The 20,248-nt window shown below is 33.6% G+C and overlaps 1 protein-coding gene across 2 annotated transcripts in view; it reads right to left on the bottom strand.

The window, feature by feature from the left end:
* The window catches only part of AGTPBP1 (ATP/GTP binding carboxypeptidase 1), a 171,944-nt gene that overhangs the window by 30,944 nt on the left and 120,752 nt on the right, over nucleotides 1-20,248 (bottom strand). For both annotated transcript variants that reach the window (XM_007456113.1, XM_007456114.1), the window contains 6 exons: nucleotides 11,966-12,053; nucleotides 8,163-8,307; nucleotides 5,382-5,535; nucleotides 4,168-4,348; nucleotides 2,740-2,869; nucleotides 1,565-1,696 (listed from right to left, as the gene is read on the bottom strand). In XM_007456113.1, coding sequence (XP_007456175.1) covers nucleotides 1,565-1,696; nucleotides 2,740-2,869; nucleotides 4,168-4,348; nucleotides 5,382-5,535; nucleotides 8,163-8,307; nucleotides 11,966-12,053 — 830 coding nt within the window. The remainder of the gene's footprint in view (nucleotides 1-1,564; nucleotides 1,697-2,739; nucleotides 2,870-4,167; nucleotides 4,349-5,381; nucleotides 5,536-8,162; nucleotides 8,308-11,965; nucleotides 12,054-20,248) is intronic.

The following is a 20,248-nucleotide window of genomic DNA, read 5'->3' as shown; positions in this document are numbered from 1 at the left end:
AAAAAAAAAAAAAAAAAAAAAAAAATATACAACAGGGAAAAAACAGTCTCTTCAATAAGTGGTGGCGGGAAAACTGGACAGCCACATGTAAAAGAGTGAAATTAGAAACATTTTCCATACCATATGCAAAAGTAAACTCAAAATGAATTAAAGACCTAAATGTAAGGCTGGAAACCATAAAACTCACAGAAGAAAACATAGGCAGAACGCTCTTTCATGTAAGTCACAGCAATATTTTTTTGATCTGTCTCCTCAGGTAAAGGAGAGAAAAACAAAAATAAATAGCTAGGACCTAATTAAATTTAAAAGCTTTTGCACAGCAAAGGAAACAACTGACAAAATGAAAAGACAACCTACGTAAAGGGAGAAACTATCTGCAAATGATATGACTGAAAGAGGTTAATATCCAAAATATATAAACAGCTCATACAACTCAACATCAAAAAAAACCCCAAACAACCCAATTTAAAAATGGGCAGAAGAACTGAATAGCTATTTTTCCAAAGGAGACATACAGATGGCCAACAGGCACATGAAAAGATGCTCAACATCGCTAATTATTAGAGAAATGGAAATCAAAACCACCATGAGGTATCACTTCACATTGGTCATAATGGCCATCATAAAAAAGTCTACAAATAATAAATGCTGGAGAGGGTGTGGAGAAAAGGGAACCCTCCTACAATGTTGGTGGGAATGTAAATTGGTACAACCATTATGGAGAACAGTATAGAGGTTCCTTACAAAACTAAAAATAAAGCTATCATATGATCCAGCAATCCCCCTCCTGGGCACATATCCAGAAAAGACAAAAAACTCTAATTCAAGATGATACATGCACCTCAATATCCACAGCAGCACTATTTACAATAGCCAAGACATGGAAGCAACCTAAGTATCCACCAACAGATGACTGGATAAAGAAGATGTGATGTATATTATACAATGGAATACTCTCAGCCATAAAAAAGAATGAAATTTTGGCATTTGAAATATCATGAATAGACCTGGAGGGTATTATGCTTAGTGAAATAAGTCAGACAGAGAAAGACAAATACTGTATATTATCATTTATATGTGGAACCTAAAAACTAAAACAAATGTATATAACAAAAGAGAAACAGACTCACAGGTATAAGGAACAAACTAGCCATTACCAGTAGGGAGAGGGATGGGGTAGTGGCAAGATAACAGTAGGCAATTAAGAGATACATACTATGTATAAAATAAACAATGCATGAACAATACAAGGATATACTTGTACAGCACAGAAAATACAGCCAACATTCTAATGATAACTTTAAATGGAGTATAATCTACAAAAATAGTGAATAACTACACTGTACACCTGTAACTAATGTAATATTGTAAATCAAGTATACTTTAATTAAAAAATGTGAAAAGCAAAAAAAATTAGAAGAAACATTTAAAACGAAAAATCTGAAACAAAATGGCAAAATGGTAACATTTACTGAATCTGAGTAGTTCCTATATGTTAAATTATTTTCTGTAGTTTTATGCGTGTTTGAAATTCAAAAATTCCTGCTATATCTGTAATAATTACCCTGTATCCCACATCTTCCACAACATCACATGAAGCTGCATTGTCATTCGTGTGCCACACTGTCTCTTTGATGCTGCAGCCATACATAAATACATTCTTCTTTCGGGAGTGGCCATGATAATCACAATAAACCTTGAAAAGATAATATATGTTAAAAATAAAATCCTTCAAATTCACATATTGCCAAGTAAAGCTAGCTAATATGAAGCCAATAAACAGTTCTGTGTTCCTTTGTCCTTTTATTGTAACTGAGCCACCATTTAACAAGTAGAATCAATAAAAGTAATAATACATATCTACTTCTGGAAAGGATCTATGATTAATCCTAGAATAGCTAAATCCTTTGCAGGTAGGTCCTGCATCAAGCCACGAGTTCCACTCTTTCTTTTGTATCTACTATTCATCACTTAAAAAATAATAAATTCAATTATAGGTCAAATCTACAGCTGCACTCATCACTGCCCCAAGGGTTGTTAAAATATTTACCTAATTTAAGAGAACATAAAAAATGCTTTCATGAAAAACATTTTAAAAGGGGTATGGTTTCCCTTTAATTTTTAAGAGCATCATATTAAAAATAGAAAATGGACAGATTTGCATGCCAATTTTGCCCCTCTGCAAAGTGTTCTATCTTTCCCAAAGGAAGATTAACTCATTTAAAGATTAAAATAATGGAAACATTCTAAACAAAAGTTGCTGAAAACAGAAGAAATACACATACACAGTTCAGGAGAGCCTCCCACCATGCCTATATTACCTTTCCTATGTGTATAGTTGAGACTTACCTGCTTTAGAATTAGCTAACGAGCTCAGAAATGAGTTTCTACTAGTTTTAGAATTTGGAAGATACCTATTGTACTTTTACCTTGATATTGTTCAAACAGTGAAGTTAAATAACTAAAACTTACAGCCAGGAGTTACCACTATTCATAAACAAAACAGAAAAGTAAAGGGCTCATGAGAATTATAAAAATTAAATCTAATGAAATAAGAATATGGATACACTGTATTAATTTGACAACATAATTAATACACAAGTGATAGATAACAAAGATGTTTTAAAGAAACTGCTTTTGAAATTAACACCCAGCTTTTATAACCAGAAAATAATCTACAAAATACTAACTTACAACAAAATCACCTCTTTGACTATACAAACAAATATTGCCACTTACCAGTGGTAAATGCTTCACTGCAGCCAGATATTGCAGCAGACCCTTGGCATGATAAATTGTAGGATGTAAATCTGGATTTGGACTTTGCCACTGTCTATTCAAATCCTCTCCACTTAAAGAACAGCGGTGACTACACATATGTAAACACAATGACAAACATTGGTACCAATAAACTCTTACATACACTTGATTTAATTTTATGATTCTATTCTACTAAATATTTCAAACAGGTATAAATGGTGTGCTCACCAGAATGCATATTATAGTCAGTAAGTAAACATTTATTTAGCATTTGCTATGTGCAAGATCTTGTGTTACATGCATTTAACTGTGGTAAGCTTGCAGTTTTATAAGTCAAAATTTTCAAGCTATAGGAAAAATTCTCCATTCTGGGGTTTTGTTCCATATACCATAAAATTTATTCATGGTCATATTTTCCATTCTGACTACATAATAATCATTTCTTATGCTAACATTCTGTATTTTGATTGTATCGGTTATTATTAAAAATGCTATCTGGTCCCTCCTTCTAAGAAAGATAAGTATTGTGTATGAAAAGCACACATTCTTGCAAAAATTCAAATACAGTTTCATTAATCATAGGTATTAAGTATTAAAGCCACTGAGCAAAAATTTAAGCAAATGGTCATAAGGTGATAACAGAAATATAAACAGAATTCTAACTGGTCAATATGTTTCTGAATTAAAACTAGACATAAAATCTCATTTTAGTTCCATAATCATACTACCTAAACAGAAATTATTCTATTTTTTTAATTCAAAACTTTCCTAAATATTCATGGTTCTTTTATTGAGTAAATAAATATGGTGTCCTCAACTTTGGAGATGCTCATGACAGTTAGACTAACTCCCCCCTTTCAGAAGCATTAAAGAGACCTTGGTCTAATTGACACAATAAATGAACTGTACCAACTATAAGCCACCTCCACTTAAAAAGTAACGTTCCAGTATTTCCACTCTAAAGAATTCCTACTCATATCAAGAAGAGGTTAGCAGATGGAGCCAATATTCCATATTGGTGGAAAGAGATCCCAGAAGATTCTAAATCTTAAAACAACCTAAGATCATGCCATGTCAAATAAAAAGGACTATAAGAGGATGTGCTAAAAATCTTTTTCATATCCCAATACTGTAATTTTTCTAAAACAATTCAAGCAGACATATATTTTATAAAATCATATTCTCATGAATAGATACAGAATTTCTCAAAATATCATAGTACTAATAATTTACAAATTATATTTTCATTTAAAAATTTATCAGATTAATTCTTCACTAAATTTTTTTTTGTTCTAGAAAAATCACTAGATTTGTTTTTGAAATTAATGTGGATGCTATTATTTCAACAAGTTTATACAGGACAGCCACAACAATCTATAATATTTCTATAACTATTGCTTAACTTACTTTCCATTGATGACACCATCTGGATTTAGCATAGGGACAATTTTAAAAATATAGGATTCTCGTAAGCTCTGAGCAGTAGGGTTATTACTCATGAGATACTCCAATGTTCCTTTCATTACCCAACTTGCATTAGTCTCTCCAGGATGCACCCGAGCAGATAAGAAAACGTAAGGGCGATTTCCTAAAGTAGACATAAAACCTCAAATTAAAATGAACGTCTACTAAAAGTCTGTATGATGTTTGACTTTGGGGCTTTAGAAATATTTCTACTCAATTGTGAATACTGATATAAAGTCAAAGTAGAACTCACTGTGCACCTACTATATACAAGCACTATACTAGGCCCACTAGAGAAAACAGATATAAAACCCATATAAGTCATGTCTTATATGAACATAACACATTAAATAGCATTTGAGTCATTTATTTCACAATGATTAATCTAACATATAAAATTAATTTTTTAATATTATCTTGGTTTCATAAAGAACAAGTATCTGGGGAAAATAGATGAAATATACATTTATTTTGCATAAAGTCATGGAAAAAAGAAGGAAAATATCTTATTCCTGTTTTATAGTCGCTATGATAAGCACAGAACAATAGGTATATCTGCTCAGAGATTTACAAAGAAAAATATTTTTCACTATACATTTAGATATACAGGGCTACAAAATAACCATTCAGTTCACCTGCTCATATTTTCATGAATAGCAAGCTCTTTCTCTTTCCTGAAAATATTTTACCTTCTTAACAAAATTAGAACAGTTTTCTTATATGTATATATATTTTTTACCATAGCTGTACATTTGAGGCAACTTTAAAAACATAAATGGCAGGGAGAAACAAGTAGCTATTCAGTACTAGCATCAAAATACTTGATAGGTTTATGGTAGTTTTATTTATAAATAAAATTAATTGTAAAGTCTTAAACTGATGGTATAATTTGTTATACTATACTTTGGGTATGACTTCTAAGAATAAGAACTACAGAATATTAGTATCAAGAGACCTCAGAGGTCATCTCAGGCAGCTCCCTCATATGAGGAAACTGAGGCCCAGAAGTGGGCCCAAGCTAGGCAGTAACAGGACCCAGACTAGAACCCAAGACTTCTGATGCCTATTCCTAGTACTAATGCCCTTACAAAATAGTCATGAAGCAAAGAAAAATAAGTAAGAATGATTGGTATTGTGAGTGAAGAAGACAAACTTACTGAATTGACAGATATGTTCATAATAATTAGACTCTGGCATTGCTGTTATAGTCACCAAGGGACAGCTGTTTCCAGACAGGGTTTCACATAACACATCTTTTCGAAAATAGATTTGCTGAGGATTGTGTGCTGATTCCAATTTTTGAAGATGCATCTTAATAAAAATTTAAAAGCAAAGTATATAATCATTTAAAAACTCCCTATGATAAACAGAAATAAATGCATCCAGATCTTGAACATAACTAAAAGTGAATCAGATTCCTAATCCCTTCTCCAGGGATTAGGGTCCAGATGCAGTTAAATATCAGTATTTGGGAATTTGAGAAAGGGGATAGATACAGTTTGGATACCCTTAATAGTGCGATATAACCAGTGGGGTCAGCAGCAGCAGCCTGTAAATAAGCACATTAGTATTTCTGTAGCAAAGCATATGAAGAGTGACGCTAAGTGGAATCAATATTCTAAATAAGCTCACATCAATTCAGGCCAGGCTTTGCTGCCAAATGTGTTATAAAAATGCTTTTGGTTTTCAAAGGCTTCTGAATGTTGAAATTTTGTGACTATAGATCTGTTAACGGCAACCTAAAATATGAAGAATGAATATTATGCAGCACAAATTTTTTAACAATCTTTCCTGATTCCAAGATTAATAAAGGCTCATTGTAAAATGTCTGGAAGACACAGAAAGTACAAGAAAACATTTTAAACACCCATAATTGAATCACCTAGATTACTACTAACAAAGGCCAATATATATAAAGAAAACTGTAATTACATGTAAGACTTTTTATAATCTGATTTTATCACTTAATAATTTATACATTCACATTAAGATATTCATAATTATAAATATTATGCCATATCATTAAACATGTTGAATATATGTCTTTTGAAAACACAAGTTTTAATGGTTTTAGTATATGGTCACACCAAAAATAAATTGTTCAATCCCTTATTTTAAAGATACTTAGTTGGTTTCCAAACTTTTGCCTATGTTCATTCACATAATCATGATTTACCATGAGGTCACTATTTCTGGGCTGGAAACTGTGCCAGGCATTGGGGATATAACAATGAATAAATGGTCCCTACGCTAGAAAAAATATACAGTGCTATGAGAGCTTGAAATAAAGGGAAGGGAGCCTCGCAGAGTCTGGGCAGGGAGGAAAGGTCTTCTAGAAAAAAATTACATTTAAAGTGAGATCCAAAGGATGAGTGGAATGGATATAAAGTGCACTGTAGGCAGAAGGAAAGCATACAGGAAGACCATGAAATAAGAAAAAAGAAGGACATTTCAAAGAACTGAAGAAGATTCATTATAGCTAGACCAGAAAGAAAAGGGTAAGAAATCGAGAATTTAACACAGAAGGAAGGGCCCGGTAGACCAGTCCTTCCCAAAGCATAGTATTTGGTAATTAAGATAACTAAGTGATATGTGGATAACCTTGAAAAAAATTTTAATAGATATGTATTTTACTGTGAATTAGAAAAAAGTTTAGCACATTAAACCTGTAATTCCACAGATATTAACTTAGGATGAGGATAATCTTTAAACAGTGAATTACTTTAAAGTCTACTTAAAAATAAATATTAAGTAAATAACAGTTCAAACAGTATGAAGAAATGGCCAAAACTGTGCAAAATAGTGGAGAAATGACTGAATGAGCTACGGTAAGAATTTTAGACTTCCTACAAATGGCAAGAGAAATCACTAAGGAATTTTAAGGAGCAGATTTATATGACTAGATTTGCCATCAAAGAGCTCTCTTGCTACAGTGTGATAAAACAGTGATGAAGAGGAAAGGGGATACAAGTGAATTTTGGAACACCAGTTAGAAAGAGGTTGGCATAAGTCCAGGTGAGAAACAATGGTAATGCGTGGAAAAAGTCATGGTAGTGGGACTGGAAGAAAGTAGGGGCATTTAAAATATACTAAAAAGGTAACATCAGTAAAGGACAGTAACAAATACCATGTAAATAACAACACTATATTTCCCATGCTATGTTATTCAGCACAGAAACATATCGGTTTATACCTTTACTGTAGGTTGGAACCTTACTAAAATAAAGTGAGCCTCATTTAATGTTCTTGGCCTTGACATTTCTTCTGCTCTATGGACTATGTTTTTCTCTCATTTTCTCCTCTCTCATAATTTGGAAGCTCGTTTCTAATCAGAGTGTTCCAATTCCTTTCTGGGTAAATTGATCATACGAAGCTTCATGATCCTTGATCATTAGGACAGACATTCTGTTCTGAGTATAAATCTGCCATGCTAATTACTTGAATTTTTTTGTTTTACAACGCAAATAATCAAAAAATCTCAAAAGAACCCACAAAACAACTCTTATACCCCATATTCTAAGCAATCTGGATCTAGGACTCCATATGAAACCATCAGAAGAAATGAATTCACAACAGAAAAACTTAAATTGCATATACATTTTCTACTGTTATATTTTCTGTGAGATTCAATGCTTTTCATTAAACAAGTAGAAATCTCACCTAGTTAAAATTTATAAATTGTGATTTGTAGATTTCTACCCAAAGTGAAAAGTAAAAATCATGTCATATTTCCATAGTATTTCTATTAAATAAAAATGAAGACTACATTCCCATTTTACTTTAATGATTTCAACAAATATTGTATTATTTTCTAAAGTCATCAACCCTGAATCTTTTAATCTTATTTAGATATTGGATTAAAGCAAATTTTCTTCAATTATCTGACACATACACATATAACACAATAATGGTCACAGTACAACTTAATGAGTTCTCACCTGTAAAGTTGAATACGTATATGGATAGTGATAAGCAAAATAGCACACATCATCTTTATGTGGAAAAATGACAGTGAAGGTAATTGTATAGTAGGATTTTCCCTTTTGCCCACCTGCAGCAATTGAACTTCTTGAGAAGTGATTTCTGCAACAGAAATGCATGTTTATTTCATCCACACCAAAATTCTGATTTTTCTTGCTATTTTAGTAAACAGAACTTCAGAAAAAAAAAGAAAAAAGAAAAGCCATGGTTTGTAAAAAAGTTTAACTTAAATACTCTTAAAAATCAGACTTGGGGGACTTCCCTGGTGGGCTAGTGGTACAGAATCTGCCTTACAATGCAGGGGACGCAGGTTTGATCCCTGGTCACGGAACTAAGATCCCACATGCCGTGGGGCAACTAAGCCCACGTGTCATAACTACTGATCTCGCATGCCTCAACTAGAGAGCCTGAGTACCGCAAACTACAGAGCCCACGCGCTCTGGTGCCCGCTTACCACAACTAGAAAGAAGCCTGTGTGCCACAGTGAAAGATCCCGCGTGCTGCAACTAAGACCTGATGCAGCCAAAAAGAAATTAAATAAATAAATAATAAATCTCTAAAAAAAATCAGTATGTTGTTTAAAACAAAAATTAGACTTGGTACTAAAAAAGCAGTTAATTGCTATCAGCCAACATCATGACTTTCCACTTCTGGATTTACTAATTAAATAGAGCTACTACTCTATACATCAATAGAAGTTTTAGACCCCCATTCTTTGATAGCCATACACATTACTGGATCCAGGCAGTGATCACCAATGGCTGCTACAACCATTGGATGAAAGGCTGACGGATCAGACAACAATACCTGAATTCACTGATCAATTTTAAAATTACAAAAGAAGAAATAACCAGAGATGATATGTTTCCTAATATGATGCAACAGGAATTCCCTGCACCATCTATGAAGTACTCTTGTCAAAAATGAAACCTGAAACTGATCAAGCTTCTACATCTAACTATGAGTTTATAGGAGATTGGTGAGATAGAAGAATTCATTAACACCACAGGGATGCAATCAGCAAAATCCAAACTGCAGAAAATCCTGCATGACAAATGATCTAATTTCTTCAATAAATAAAGGAGAAATTTAAAAATAGAGAAGAAGGAAGCCTATAAATCAAGAGACTTAAAGGACATACGTGTGATCCCTTGGTTGGTCTGATTTAAACAAACCAACTATAAAGTAACATTTATGAGACAAGTAAGTCTGAACATTGACTGGATATTTTATCATATTAAGGAATTTTCTTAGGTGTGACAACGGCCTTGTGGTTAGATTGTCTTAAATATGTATCTCAAAAAGACAAAGACCTTTGAAGTATTTATGGATAAAATATATCTGGAAAAAAATAAGGATAAATTATGTCTTAAAAAATTCAGTGTGGAGGTAGGGGTGAAAGTATAGCTAAAATGAAACCATGTGTTGATAATTGTTGCAACTCAGTGATGAATACATGGGGCCTCATTATTCTATTATCCGCTTTTGTAAATGTTTGGAGATTTCCATAATAAAAAGTTTTTAAAACTACATATTACTTTCCAGACTTTAAATATCATTGAGATATGATGACCTAAAGATGCTTTGGTCTATCAACTTCATTTCTAAAATTCCAAATCACCTTGTATTATTTAAGCCATGAACTGAAAAAAAGCCATGGCCTACAGATTACTTATTCATGCACACAGACATTCAAGGTAGATCACAACCGTAGAACTACCCTGGGATCAGACCTTCTAATATAATCTTATAAAAATCAAGCTTGCTATTAATGAAAATAAAAGAACACTGATGTAAAAGAATGGTAGAGTCTTCATTAACTCAGCCACTATCTTGAATAGATACTCAATGACAAGGTGCTAAGAGTTGAGGAAAATGCAAAATAAGGTCCGGAAGTAGATCCTGCCAACTCTTTCACTCCAAAAGCTTAACATCTAATTGTGGAGGTATTTATGTCACCATATTACAGCTACATGGCATTTTATAGGTTATATTCACTCACATACTCGTGGAAAGTAGTTTTATTCTCATCTTACAGATGAGACAAACAAGTATCAAAGGACAGTGCAAAAATAGTAGTTTTTAATCCCCACTATCTGGATTTCAAGCTTGAGGAAAGCAACTAGAACAGTGCTTGTTACATAGAAAGTGGTTAATAAATATCTGCTGAATTGGCCTGAATTCCAATTCCAGATCTGGAAGTAGCCAAAAGAAAAAATAAAAACTAAACAAACAAAAATCCTTGCCATCACCCCTTACATAAAAAAAGAAAAACCACCTGAGATGCTATGACGATTCACTTTACAGTGTGAAAGAGAAAAGCATTCATTGATTGATGATTTCTATTGTGCAAAAGAAAAGCATGAAATACTTTTTGAAAAACACTGTTTCACCCTTTAACAATTTAAATCATTCTGCCAAAATCTAACCAAGCACTTCCCAGATAATCACTGCTCCACTCCAACTTATGAGAAAAAGATAAATGATAAAGTATATTTATATTAGCCTACCATTAAAAGAAATATGAAATTCATTCAGGTGAAGAAGAATTACATATAACCTTATGCTTCTTTCCCTCATTTATTTACTATTTATTTTGCTAATAAAATGGGGAAAACCCTACTGAGATTAATTCCAAGGAACGATTTCTTTCTTAGAAAGCAATAGCACTTAAGATCTAGGTTTTTCCAAAACCCTATCTAAACCACTGAAAACAGTTTAATTTTAGAATTCTTCTTCTTCTAACGGATAAAACTAAAAGAAAAGGAACAATAGTGCTAGTTAAGCACAATATAAAATATAAAAAGTCAAAATCCACTAAACAGAAATGCCAGGATTAAGATTAATAACAGAGAAAAACAGGGATGTCAAGTGCATTCAATAGTGGATAGAAGTTATCTTAAAGTGTATTACATGCAGAAACAGTAAAAATGGGAAGCAAGGCATACGGTAATCCTAGATTACTTAGTCATGAATTGAAGAATAATCCAATTATTCCACTGAAGCAATTAATGATTTCTAGGGCTTCCCTGGTGGCGCAGTGGTTGAGAGTCCGCCTGCCGATGCAGGGGACGCGGGTTCATGCTCCGGTCCGGGAGGATCCCACGTGCCGCGGAGCGGCTGGGCCCGTGAGCCATGGCCGCTGAGCCTGCGCGTCCGGAGCCTGTGCTCCGCAACGGGTTAGGCCGCAACAGTGAGAGGCCCGCGTACCGCAAAAAAGAAACAAGAAAAAAAAAAAAAAATGATTTCTAGCACTTATTTTAACTTGATAAATAGATCACCTATTTGAAGTCAAAGTTGAACTGTGAAAGAAGTAGTAATGTAATTGTGGAATACATCTCCAAGTAAAATATTTTGGAAGTTAAAATGAGGTAAACATTTGTGTGCAGAAGAGAAAAGAATTACACTTAATATCACCAGAATAATAAAAAAAACCACTGTAAATTATTTCCTAGAGTTTCTAATTTCAGTCTTACTCAATGAAGTTTCCAGAGTTTTAAAGCTAAAAAAGTTGAGAACATATCTAAGTGGGGGAGGCAAGATTTGGACCTAAGTCTGTCGTCTGTCTACAAAACACATTTTATTTCCACTAAATATACCCCCATAATGGATCTCAAATTTTTAAAAACTCTGTTGGAAGTAATACTAAACCATATCACCAAATTCAAAGAACAGAATAACTTTTTATCTTTGAACTGAAATAAGATGAATTAATATTTCCTTCTGTAAACTGATGTCCTATTACTGTCAGGATACTTACTTATAGTAACAAATGTCAGTCCCCACACGAATCCACCATGGTCTAGCATTTAACGCTTCCTGAACCGAATACATGAGTGGTTGCATACCTTTGACAGAAAGAAAAGAAGAGAAAATTCTTTTCAGAATTTTTGAGTTAAAAATTAATCTTGCCATTGTAGGAAGCACCAAACATTCAGGAAAGCTAAAAGAAAATACATTTTGGTTTTTCAGTATGCACTTAAAAAATCCGAGATCTCTCTTTAAAATCTCCTAAATCAATCAACGATATGTTTTATTTCTAGTTTTAACTAAAATGGAGTTACAACTTCAATGAGTGAAAAGTCATTAAACATTTTTCTATGATCTTTTCTATATTAGATCAATTATATACATTATAATTATAATGTATAATTATATATAATATATAAAAATTATATATATGTAATACATATTACACTAAAAATTATACATATATTCCTTACAACAAGTGAAAGAGACAAAAATATATATTAAATTAAGTATGATCACCCCTCTAACTCTCCACAGATTCCCATCTACACCAAGGTAAGGAAAACAATGCCACTAAAATGGCATGACTGTTTTCTTCTTCAGCCTTCTCCATACACATGGGTGTTTATAGCATGGAGAAGGAGAGGGGATGAGGAGGAAGAGGGACTGTTAACAAAAACAGAATTAAATATATAGTATATTTTCTTAGGTAGTTTTAGAAATATACTTTCCACATGCACTTTAAAGTCATTTTAAAGGTTTCTAGGTTTCTAACAGGAATTAATGAAATTCATATGTTAATTTTGGAAAGGTTGACAATTTTTATTGAGATCTCGTTCAACTTTCATTTCTTCATTTTCTTGCTACAGAACCATTATGTTAAACTTATCTCTGAGTATTTTTATGAGTCTTTAATAGTCTCTTGGGTTTTCTAGGCATACAAATCATATCATTTGTAACTTAAAATATTTTATCTCCTCTTTTAGTATTTCTAACAGTTACTTTATTTTCTACTTTTATTATATTTAGAGAAATGAAACAACCTCAAAAACGATTCTGAATATAGTGGTAAGAACAAACTCTGTCTTGATAATTTCAATCAAAATACTTTGCCATTCAATGCAATTATTTGCCTATTGTTTTTTAACAAATCAACTTTATCTTATTTAAATAACAGAAAGAGCTAACACTGAATAATTTCTACGTGCCAAAGACTGCTCTAAGCAATTTTACATACGTTAAGTCATTAAATCCTCACAACAATCCTCTGTGGTAGGTGCTATGATTATTCCTATAACTGGAGCAGTTTCTCCCATAATTCTTATTATATTTAAGTGTTTTTAATCATTTCATCAAATGCCTTTTCAGCATCCAGTAACAGAATCACATGGCTTTTCTCCTTTAGCCTCTTGATGCAATAAATTGATAGATTTCCTATTGTGAACTATCCTTGCATGCCAAGAAAATGCTATTCTTTTACTGCTGTATGATTAAATTAGCTAAATCTCATTTAGAATTTCTGTATTTAAAAACTGGTCTTTAAAAAGAAACTACCTTTACCAAGCATTGGTATAATATTATACTAGCTTCAGAAAAACATACTAAAATGCTGTCCATCACTTATTAGAATAAAAGTAAAATCTATTTTTTTAGAAGTAAATATAATTTAGCTGGAATATCATCCTGATATGGTGACTAATAAATACACTTTTTATTTCCTTTTCAACAGTTATAGTCTGTTCAGAATCTTTACTTTTTTCAATCAATTTCAGTATTTCTATGTTTTGTCTATTTCTATCTCATTATTTTCAGCATTTAAAAAAATTCTCTTCTCTATCCTTTTGGTTTTATTTTTTGTTTTTCTAATATCTTGAGTACTTATTTTTTGAGTACTTAAAAACTGAGTACTTGAGCAATAACTTATTTTCAGTCTTTTTTTATTTTAAATAATGCAGTTATTAAAGGCATTCAATTTTCCTCCAAATACCAGTTTAGCTATGTCCCATAAGTCTATAAAGTGTTCTCCTTTGCTATACTTTCTAGATCAGAGCCATCCAATTAAACTTTCTGCCAGAATGGAAATGTTCAATATCTGCACTGTCCAATGTGGCAGCCACCAGCCATGTGTGGCTATTAAGCACAGGAAATAAGCCTAGTGCCACTAAAGAACTGAATTTTAAATTCTCACGATAACTGTCTTCTAATCAGGTTGTAATTCTCGGAGCTTTTGCTCTACCTATGTGGGTACCATGTGGTTATGGCTGTTGTATTGTATAAGAGGTTAGTGTTCTGTATAGCAAATGAAACCATCAACAAAATGAAACAGCAACCTAACAAATGGGAGAAAAATATTTGCAAATCATATATCTGATAAAGGGCTAATATCCAAAATATATGAAAAACTCATAAAACTCAATAGCAAAAAAACACACAATCTAATTGAAAAGTGGACAGAGGATCTGAACAGACATTTTCCAAAGAAGATATACAGATGGCCAACATATACATGAAAAGGTACTCAACATCACTAATCATCAGGAAAATGCAAATCAAAACCACGATGAGATACCACCTCATACCTGCTAGAATGGCTATTATCAAAAAGACAGGAAATAATAAGCATTGGTGAGACTGTAGAGAAAAGAGAACCCTTGTGCACCGTTGCTGGGAATGTAAATTGGTGGAGTCACTATGGAAAACCGTATGAAGGTTCCTCAAAAAATTAAAAATAGAGCTACTGTTTGATCCAGCAGTTCTACTCCTGGGTATTTATCCTAAAAAACTAATTCAAAAAGACATGCACCACTCCCCACATGCTCATTGCACCATTACTTACAATAGCCAACACATGGAAGCAACTTAAATATCCACTGATAAGTGAATGGATAAAGAAGATGTGGTATGTATATAATGTATGTATGACTGTGTGTATGTACATAGTGGAATATTATTTAGCCGTAAAAAAGAAGGAATCCTTGCTATTTGCAACAACATGGACAAACTTTGAGGGCATTATGCTAGTAAGTAGGACAGAGAAAGACAAATACTGTATGATCTTTCATATGTGTGGAATCTTAAAAAAAAAAAAAAAAAAAAAAAAACCCAAACTCACAGATACAGAGAACAGAATGGTGGCTGCCAGAGGCAGGGGCTGGAGGGGTTAGTAAAGTGGTCAAAAGGTATGAACTTCAGGTTATAAAACAACTAAGTCATGGTGGTATAATGTAGAGCGTGGTAACTATAGTTCATAATACTACAGTGTGTATTTGTAAGTGGCTCAAAGAATAGATCTTAAGAGTTCTCATAACAAGAAAAATAAAGTGTAGTGATGGATGTTAACTAGACTTACTGTAGTGATCACTTCACAATATATACAAACATTAAATCATTACATTGCACACCTGAAACTAATACAATGCTATATGTCAATTATATCTCAATGGGGTGGAGATTTGCAATTATTATAGCATCTTCAAGGACTGCAACTTGTAAATACACAATATCCAGTCAGCACTTTTAACCCTGAATTATTCTTTGTCTGACATTAATATTACCACTTTTCCTTCACTTTATTTGCATTTACCTAGTTTATCTCTGCCCAATCATTTCTTTCAACTTTATCATTTAATTAATAAACACACACACATATTCTCTGACCCTACAAATTGTATAATTTTTGATATCTGATTTTTGAGGACATTTTGGCTCATTCATAGTCAGTAATGACAGACAAACATTTCATTTCATTCCTTCCATCTTACTTTCTTTCTACTGTTCATTAATTTTTTTTGCCTTCTTTACAACTTATTTCACTTGCTTGGTTACATTTTTCCACATTTCCTTTTCTTCTTCTATCATTTGAAAGCTTTCTTTTGTGTTTCTCAATTCCATTTCCCATCCTAATAGTTATGATTAACTGAGATTTCTCTAGTATACTATTATCATATTAAATAACTAAGCAATCCCATCAAGACACGTTAGCTTTCACTTCTCCCATATCACCCCTTTTAGAACATTTTCACTTAACACATTTTATAAATTTCAAGTCTTCTATCTTGAGATCTTTTTCCTCATTTACTTTTCTCAGAGAGGGTTCAGGGTAGCAGATTTTCTGAATTCTACATATACAAACATGCAGTTTGTTGGCCGTGACAAACAAATGACAAATTTTGCAGAAGACATTTGGCGCTCCTCTAGCTTCTAGCACCACAGATGAGAGTCCAATACTAGCCTAATTTTTCACACGCAGAACAACATAGTGATCAAGAGCATGCAGTCTGTAACCAGACTACCTGGGTTTGAATTCCCACTTTACCACATGCCATATGCATGATCCTGGTCAGATTACTAAACCACTCATGCCCCCTTTTTCTCTTCTGTGGATAACAACCATGCTAGGTTGGTTTGTTGTGCGGATTAAGAGTATCACATGTGTTAGCACTTAAAGAAGGCCTGGAACATGATAAATTTTCAATAAACATTAGCTGCTGCTATTATCAATATTATTTAAGTACTGTAACCAGTTCTTTTAAAGTGGAAGTATGTTAAGATTTTCTCTTTATATCTGAAACTCAGGTATTTCACTGGTACATATAAAAGATTCCTGTCTTCCTTATTTCTTCCTAGGAGTCAGTGAGGCATTTCAATCCGAAACTTCAACCTCTTCCAGGCACACAAAACTCATAATAATGGTAATTATAGTAAGGTGGAACAAGGTTCAGGCTGAAGTCAAAGGGCATAAAAGATTTATCTGAAGTGTTCTAATTTTATAAAAGACAATGTATTCTCTTATTACTTTTAAAATGATGGTTAATTCTGGTCACAGTGAAGGGAGCTATATTTGGAAATTCTGACTATAATGAAAACCATCTTAACAAAATAGGTTGCCCCAGTAAGAATAAATCAAATGAGGTAACTCAGATTGAATAAATCACAGTCTACTCAACCTGATACAGAAAGGCCATATTTGAGTAACTGATTTAGTCATTAGCCAAAGGATAAACTTTTACGTGTATAAAATAAATACGTTAAGAACTGTCAAGCTTGTCACTTGAATACAGACAATCAAAATATTAAACTGCCAGAGTGAAACCAACATCCAATGGCAATAGCCTCTAATAAAAATCTATGTAAAGGCTTAAGTTGTACTGAGTACATGCTCAGTAACAAGTGCAGATACAATGAAAGACGAGGTGTTTTAGGCCCTAATCATCAAATGTATTGTGAATCACAGACTCAAAATTTTCAAGTTGAAGCTAACATCGTTGTTTAACAGATGAGGGGGAGCTTGAATAACCTGAAGGTACCTATCACAAGCTGCATATATGTTATCAATAACTGTACAGAGAAAAAAACACATGCTTCTAATATGGCTGGTATCATACTAAAAACAGGAAGATGAGATTCTTGGCCTGGAGGGTAATGGTAGCCACTTGAATCAGAATCACTCCACACATCCTCACCAAGAACAAATAAATAAATTCAACAAGTGGCACAAATAAAAACTACACACGCCCAGGCCTTCAGCATTACTGGAAGACAGAATATAACAGACTTCAAGTTGCCTTTATGTAGAAAAATGGGCAAAGATATATATACCACAGAAGTGGAAACAATAAAGGAGGGATTGAAATCATGAGCTCAAAGTAGATTGCAGGCTAAAAAATACTAAGTGACAGGAAGAAGGAATTTTATGAAGTCACAATTCACAGTGAAAATATAGCAAGACTCAGTATCTACGCACCAGATAAGACCAACCTCTTATATAAGGCAGAAACTATAGGAAATACAGGAGAAGTATTAGAAATGTACTACTGATAGCAGATGCTAACACTCCACTCTCAGTACAAGACAGACTGATTAAACAAAAATTAAGAATATTTATATAGATCTAAATAACATAATTAATAAGGCAAATCTTATATAGATACGTTGAACACTGTATCCTGATAGTAGAGAATATACCTTCTTCTAAGAGCATGTGGAATATTCACAAAAATTGACTATATATTAGGTCAAAAGGAAATGTCAGTTAGTTCCATAAAAGAGAAGTATTACAAACAAAACTCTCTGATCACCATGTAATAAAACTAAAAATTAAAATCACAATGAAAAACAAAACAAAAAGGGAGGATACCCATGCAGAGGCAAGGGAGACAGGTTGACTTGGGTGTCAGATCTTGAAAGGGGTGAGGAGGGCATCTGCCCAAAAGTGCAAAGGACAGACTGTTATGTACACTGGAATTGATCAAATAAATAAATATATTAAGAATAGTAGGGCTCCCCTGGTGGCGCAGTGGTTGAGAGTCCGCCTGCCAATGCAGGGGACACGGGTTCGTGCCCCAGTCCGGGAAGATCCCACAAGACATGGAGCGGCTGGGCCCGTGAGCCATGGCCGCTGAGCCTGCGCGTCTGGAGCCTGTGCTCCGCCACGGGAGAGGCCACAACAGTGAGAGGCCCACGTACCGCAACAACAAAAAAAAAGAATAGTAGAAGCCAAAATTCTCCATGTTGGAGAAGGAAGTTGTAAATATGGAAATAAAACTAGAATAAATCCTGTGCAAGTGAAGGTATCAGTGTAACTTCCTGGAGATACTGTGTGTGTGCTTATGTGTGTGTTTGTGTATAACATGCACACACAAAAATAAACATACACATATGTATAAATTACTACCAATGAAAATTTCTATATAAACGCTTGTATATACAAATACATATTCCCTAGCTCTGTCCATGGACAAGTCCAATAACAATGTACACACTATGCATACAGATCTTATTTTTAAAATACCATTCTCCAAACCAGGGTTCTTTGAAGAAACAACTGTTGAAAGGCAAGATGAGCCCTGAGCATCTTGTGCCAGAAAGCAAGGACACCCATAAAGAATGACGGGGACATGTCAAAAGAACACAAAATGCAGCATGAAGAGATCCCAATGGCCAAATCCTGGGCAATTTAAACATCAAAATAAATAATGATAGCAACAAATTACAGCCCACTGAGTAAAACAGTAAACAATTCTATACTGGTATTAACATGTAAAATACTTACTAACTACAAAGAGAAAAAAGGTAACTTTACAATGGAAAAGTCTGGCAGACACCAACTTAATCAAGTGAATAAATTATTACTATCAGTAATAAAACAAAATCCTGGGTCACCAAAACACAATGTCACTTCTGTGATGCTCCTCCCGAAGATGCCTAACTTAAATCAAATCACGAAGAACATGAGACAACTCCAAACTGAGAACCATTCTACAAAATAAGTGCTATAATTTTCAAAAGTGTCAAGGTCATGAACATTAAAGACTGCAAAACTGTTCCTGACTAAAATAGTCTAAAGAGACTTGACAACTAATTTACAACATGTGGTCTGAGCTGAATCCTTGTGCTATTAAGGTCATTAATGAGAAAATAGGTGAAATTTAAATGGGGGGGGGTCTAAGGATTAGATGGGATTCATATATCAATGATAATTTCCTGATGTTGATAGCTATCCCATAGTTACATAGAAAAATGCCATGTTTGCACAAAATATACTGAAAGTGTTCTAGTGTGATGGGGCATCACTTTCGAAGCCCAACATGTAGATAAAGGGTACAACTTTTCTGTAAGTTTGAAATTATTTCAAAAAAAATATTTAGAAAACAATGATCATAAACTGAACTACTGTCTTCTTGACATATATTTTGTGCGTGGCATTTTATGTCCCTAATAGGATCTTCATAGTTCATTCATCCATTGCCTCATTTATTTAATAACTATTTACTGAACATCTACTAAATGCCTTACTATAAATAACAGTGGTCAGCAACAGATACTGTCCCTGATCTTGTGGAATATACAAACAATGTGCGGGGAGGGGCACATAGAGAGGAAAGGTATTAATCAGCCACATACAAAAACAACATAAAACTGTGAAGAGCGCCCTAAAAGGAAAAAATTACAAGCAACATTTATCAAGGGGACTAAGCCAGTCTGGGGAGTCAGGGAAGACTTCTTTAGTCAAGAAATAGCTCAACTTCCAAGTATGGAATTAACTATTGTGAGCAAGGTGGGAATGCTACAGAATTGACTCCAAAATGCTATTTTGTTGCCTGGTTCCACATATGTTCAATTTATATAAGAGAGTGGTTAAAAATCTTCATATATCTGGAAGATATGGGGGAGGAAGGGCAGGGGGAGAAAGAGGGAGCTTGTGACTAAAGCTCTGTTACTAAAACGCAAGACTGCCATCTAGTGGTAATCTGAGCAAACCCCTTTCAAGTAAGTGGGGGGGGGGGGGGGGGGC

Source organism: Lipotes vexillifer, unplaced genomic scaffold, assembly GCF_000442215.2.
Source record: "Lipotes vexillifer unplaced genomic scaffold, Lipotes_vexillifer_v1.1 scaffold806, whole genome shotgun sequence".
NCBI classification, from domain to species: domain Eukaryota; kingdom Metazoa; phylum Chordata; class Mammalia; order Artiodactyla; family Lipotidae; genus Lipotes; species Lipotes vexillifer.
This window is presented reverse-complemented; position numbering and strand designations above follow the sequence as displayed.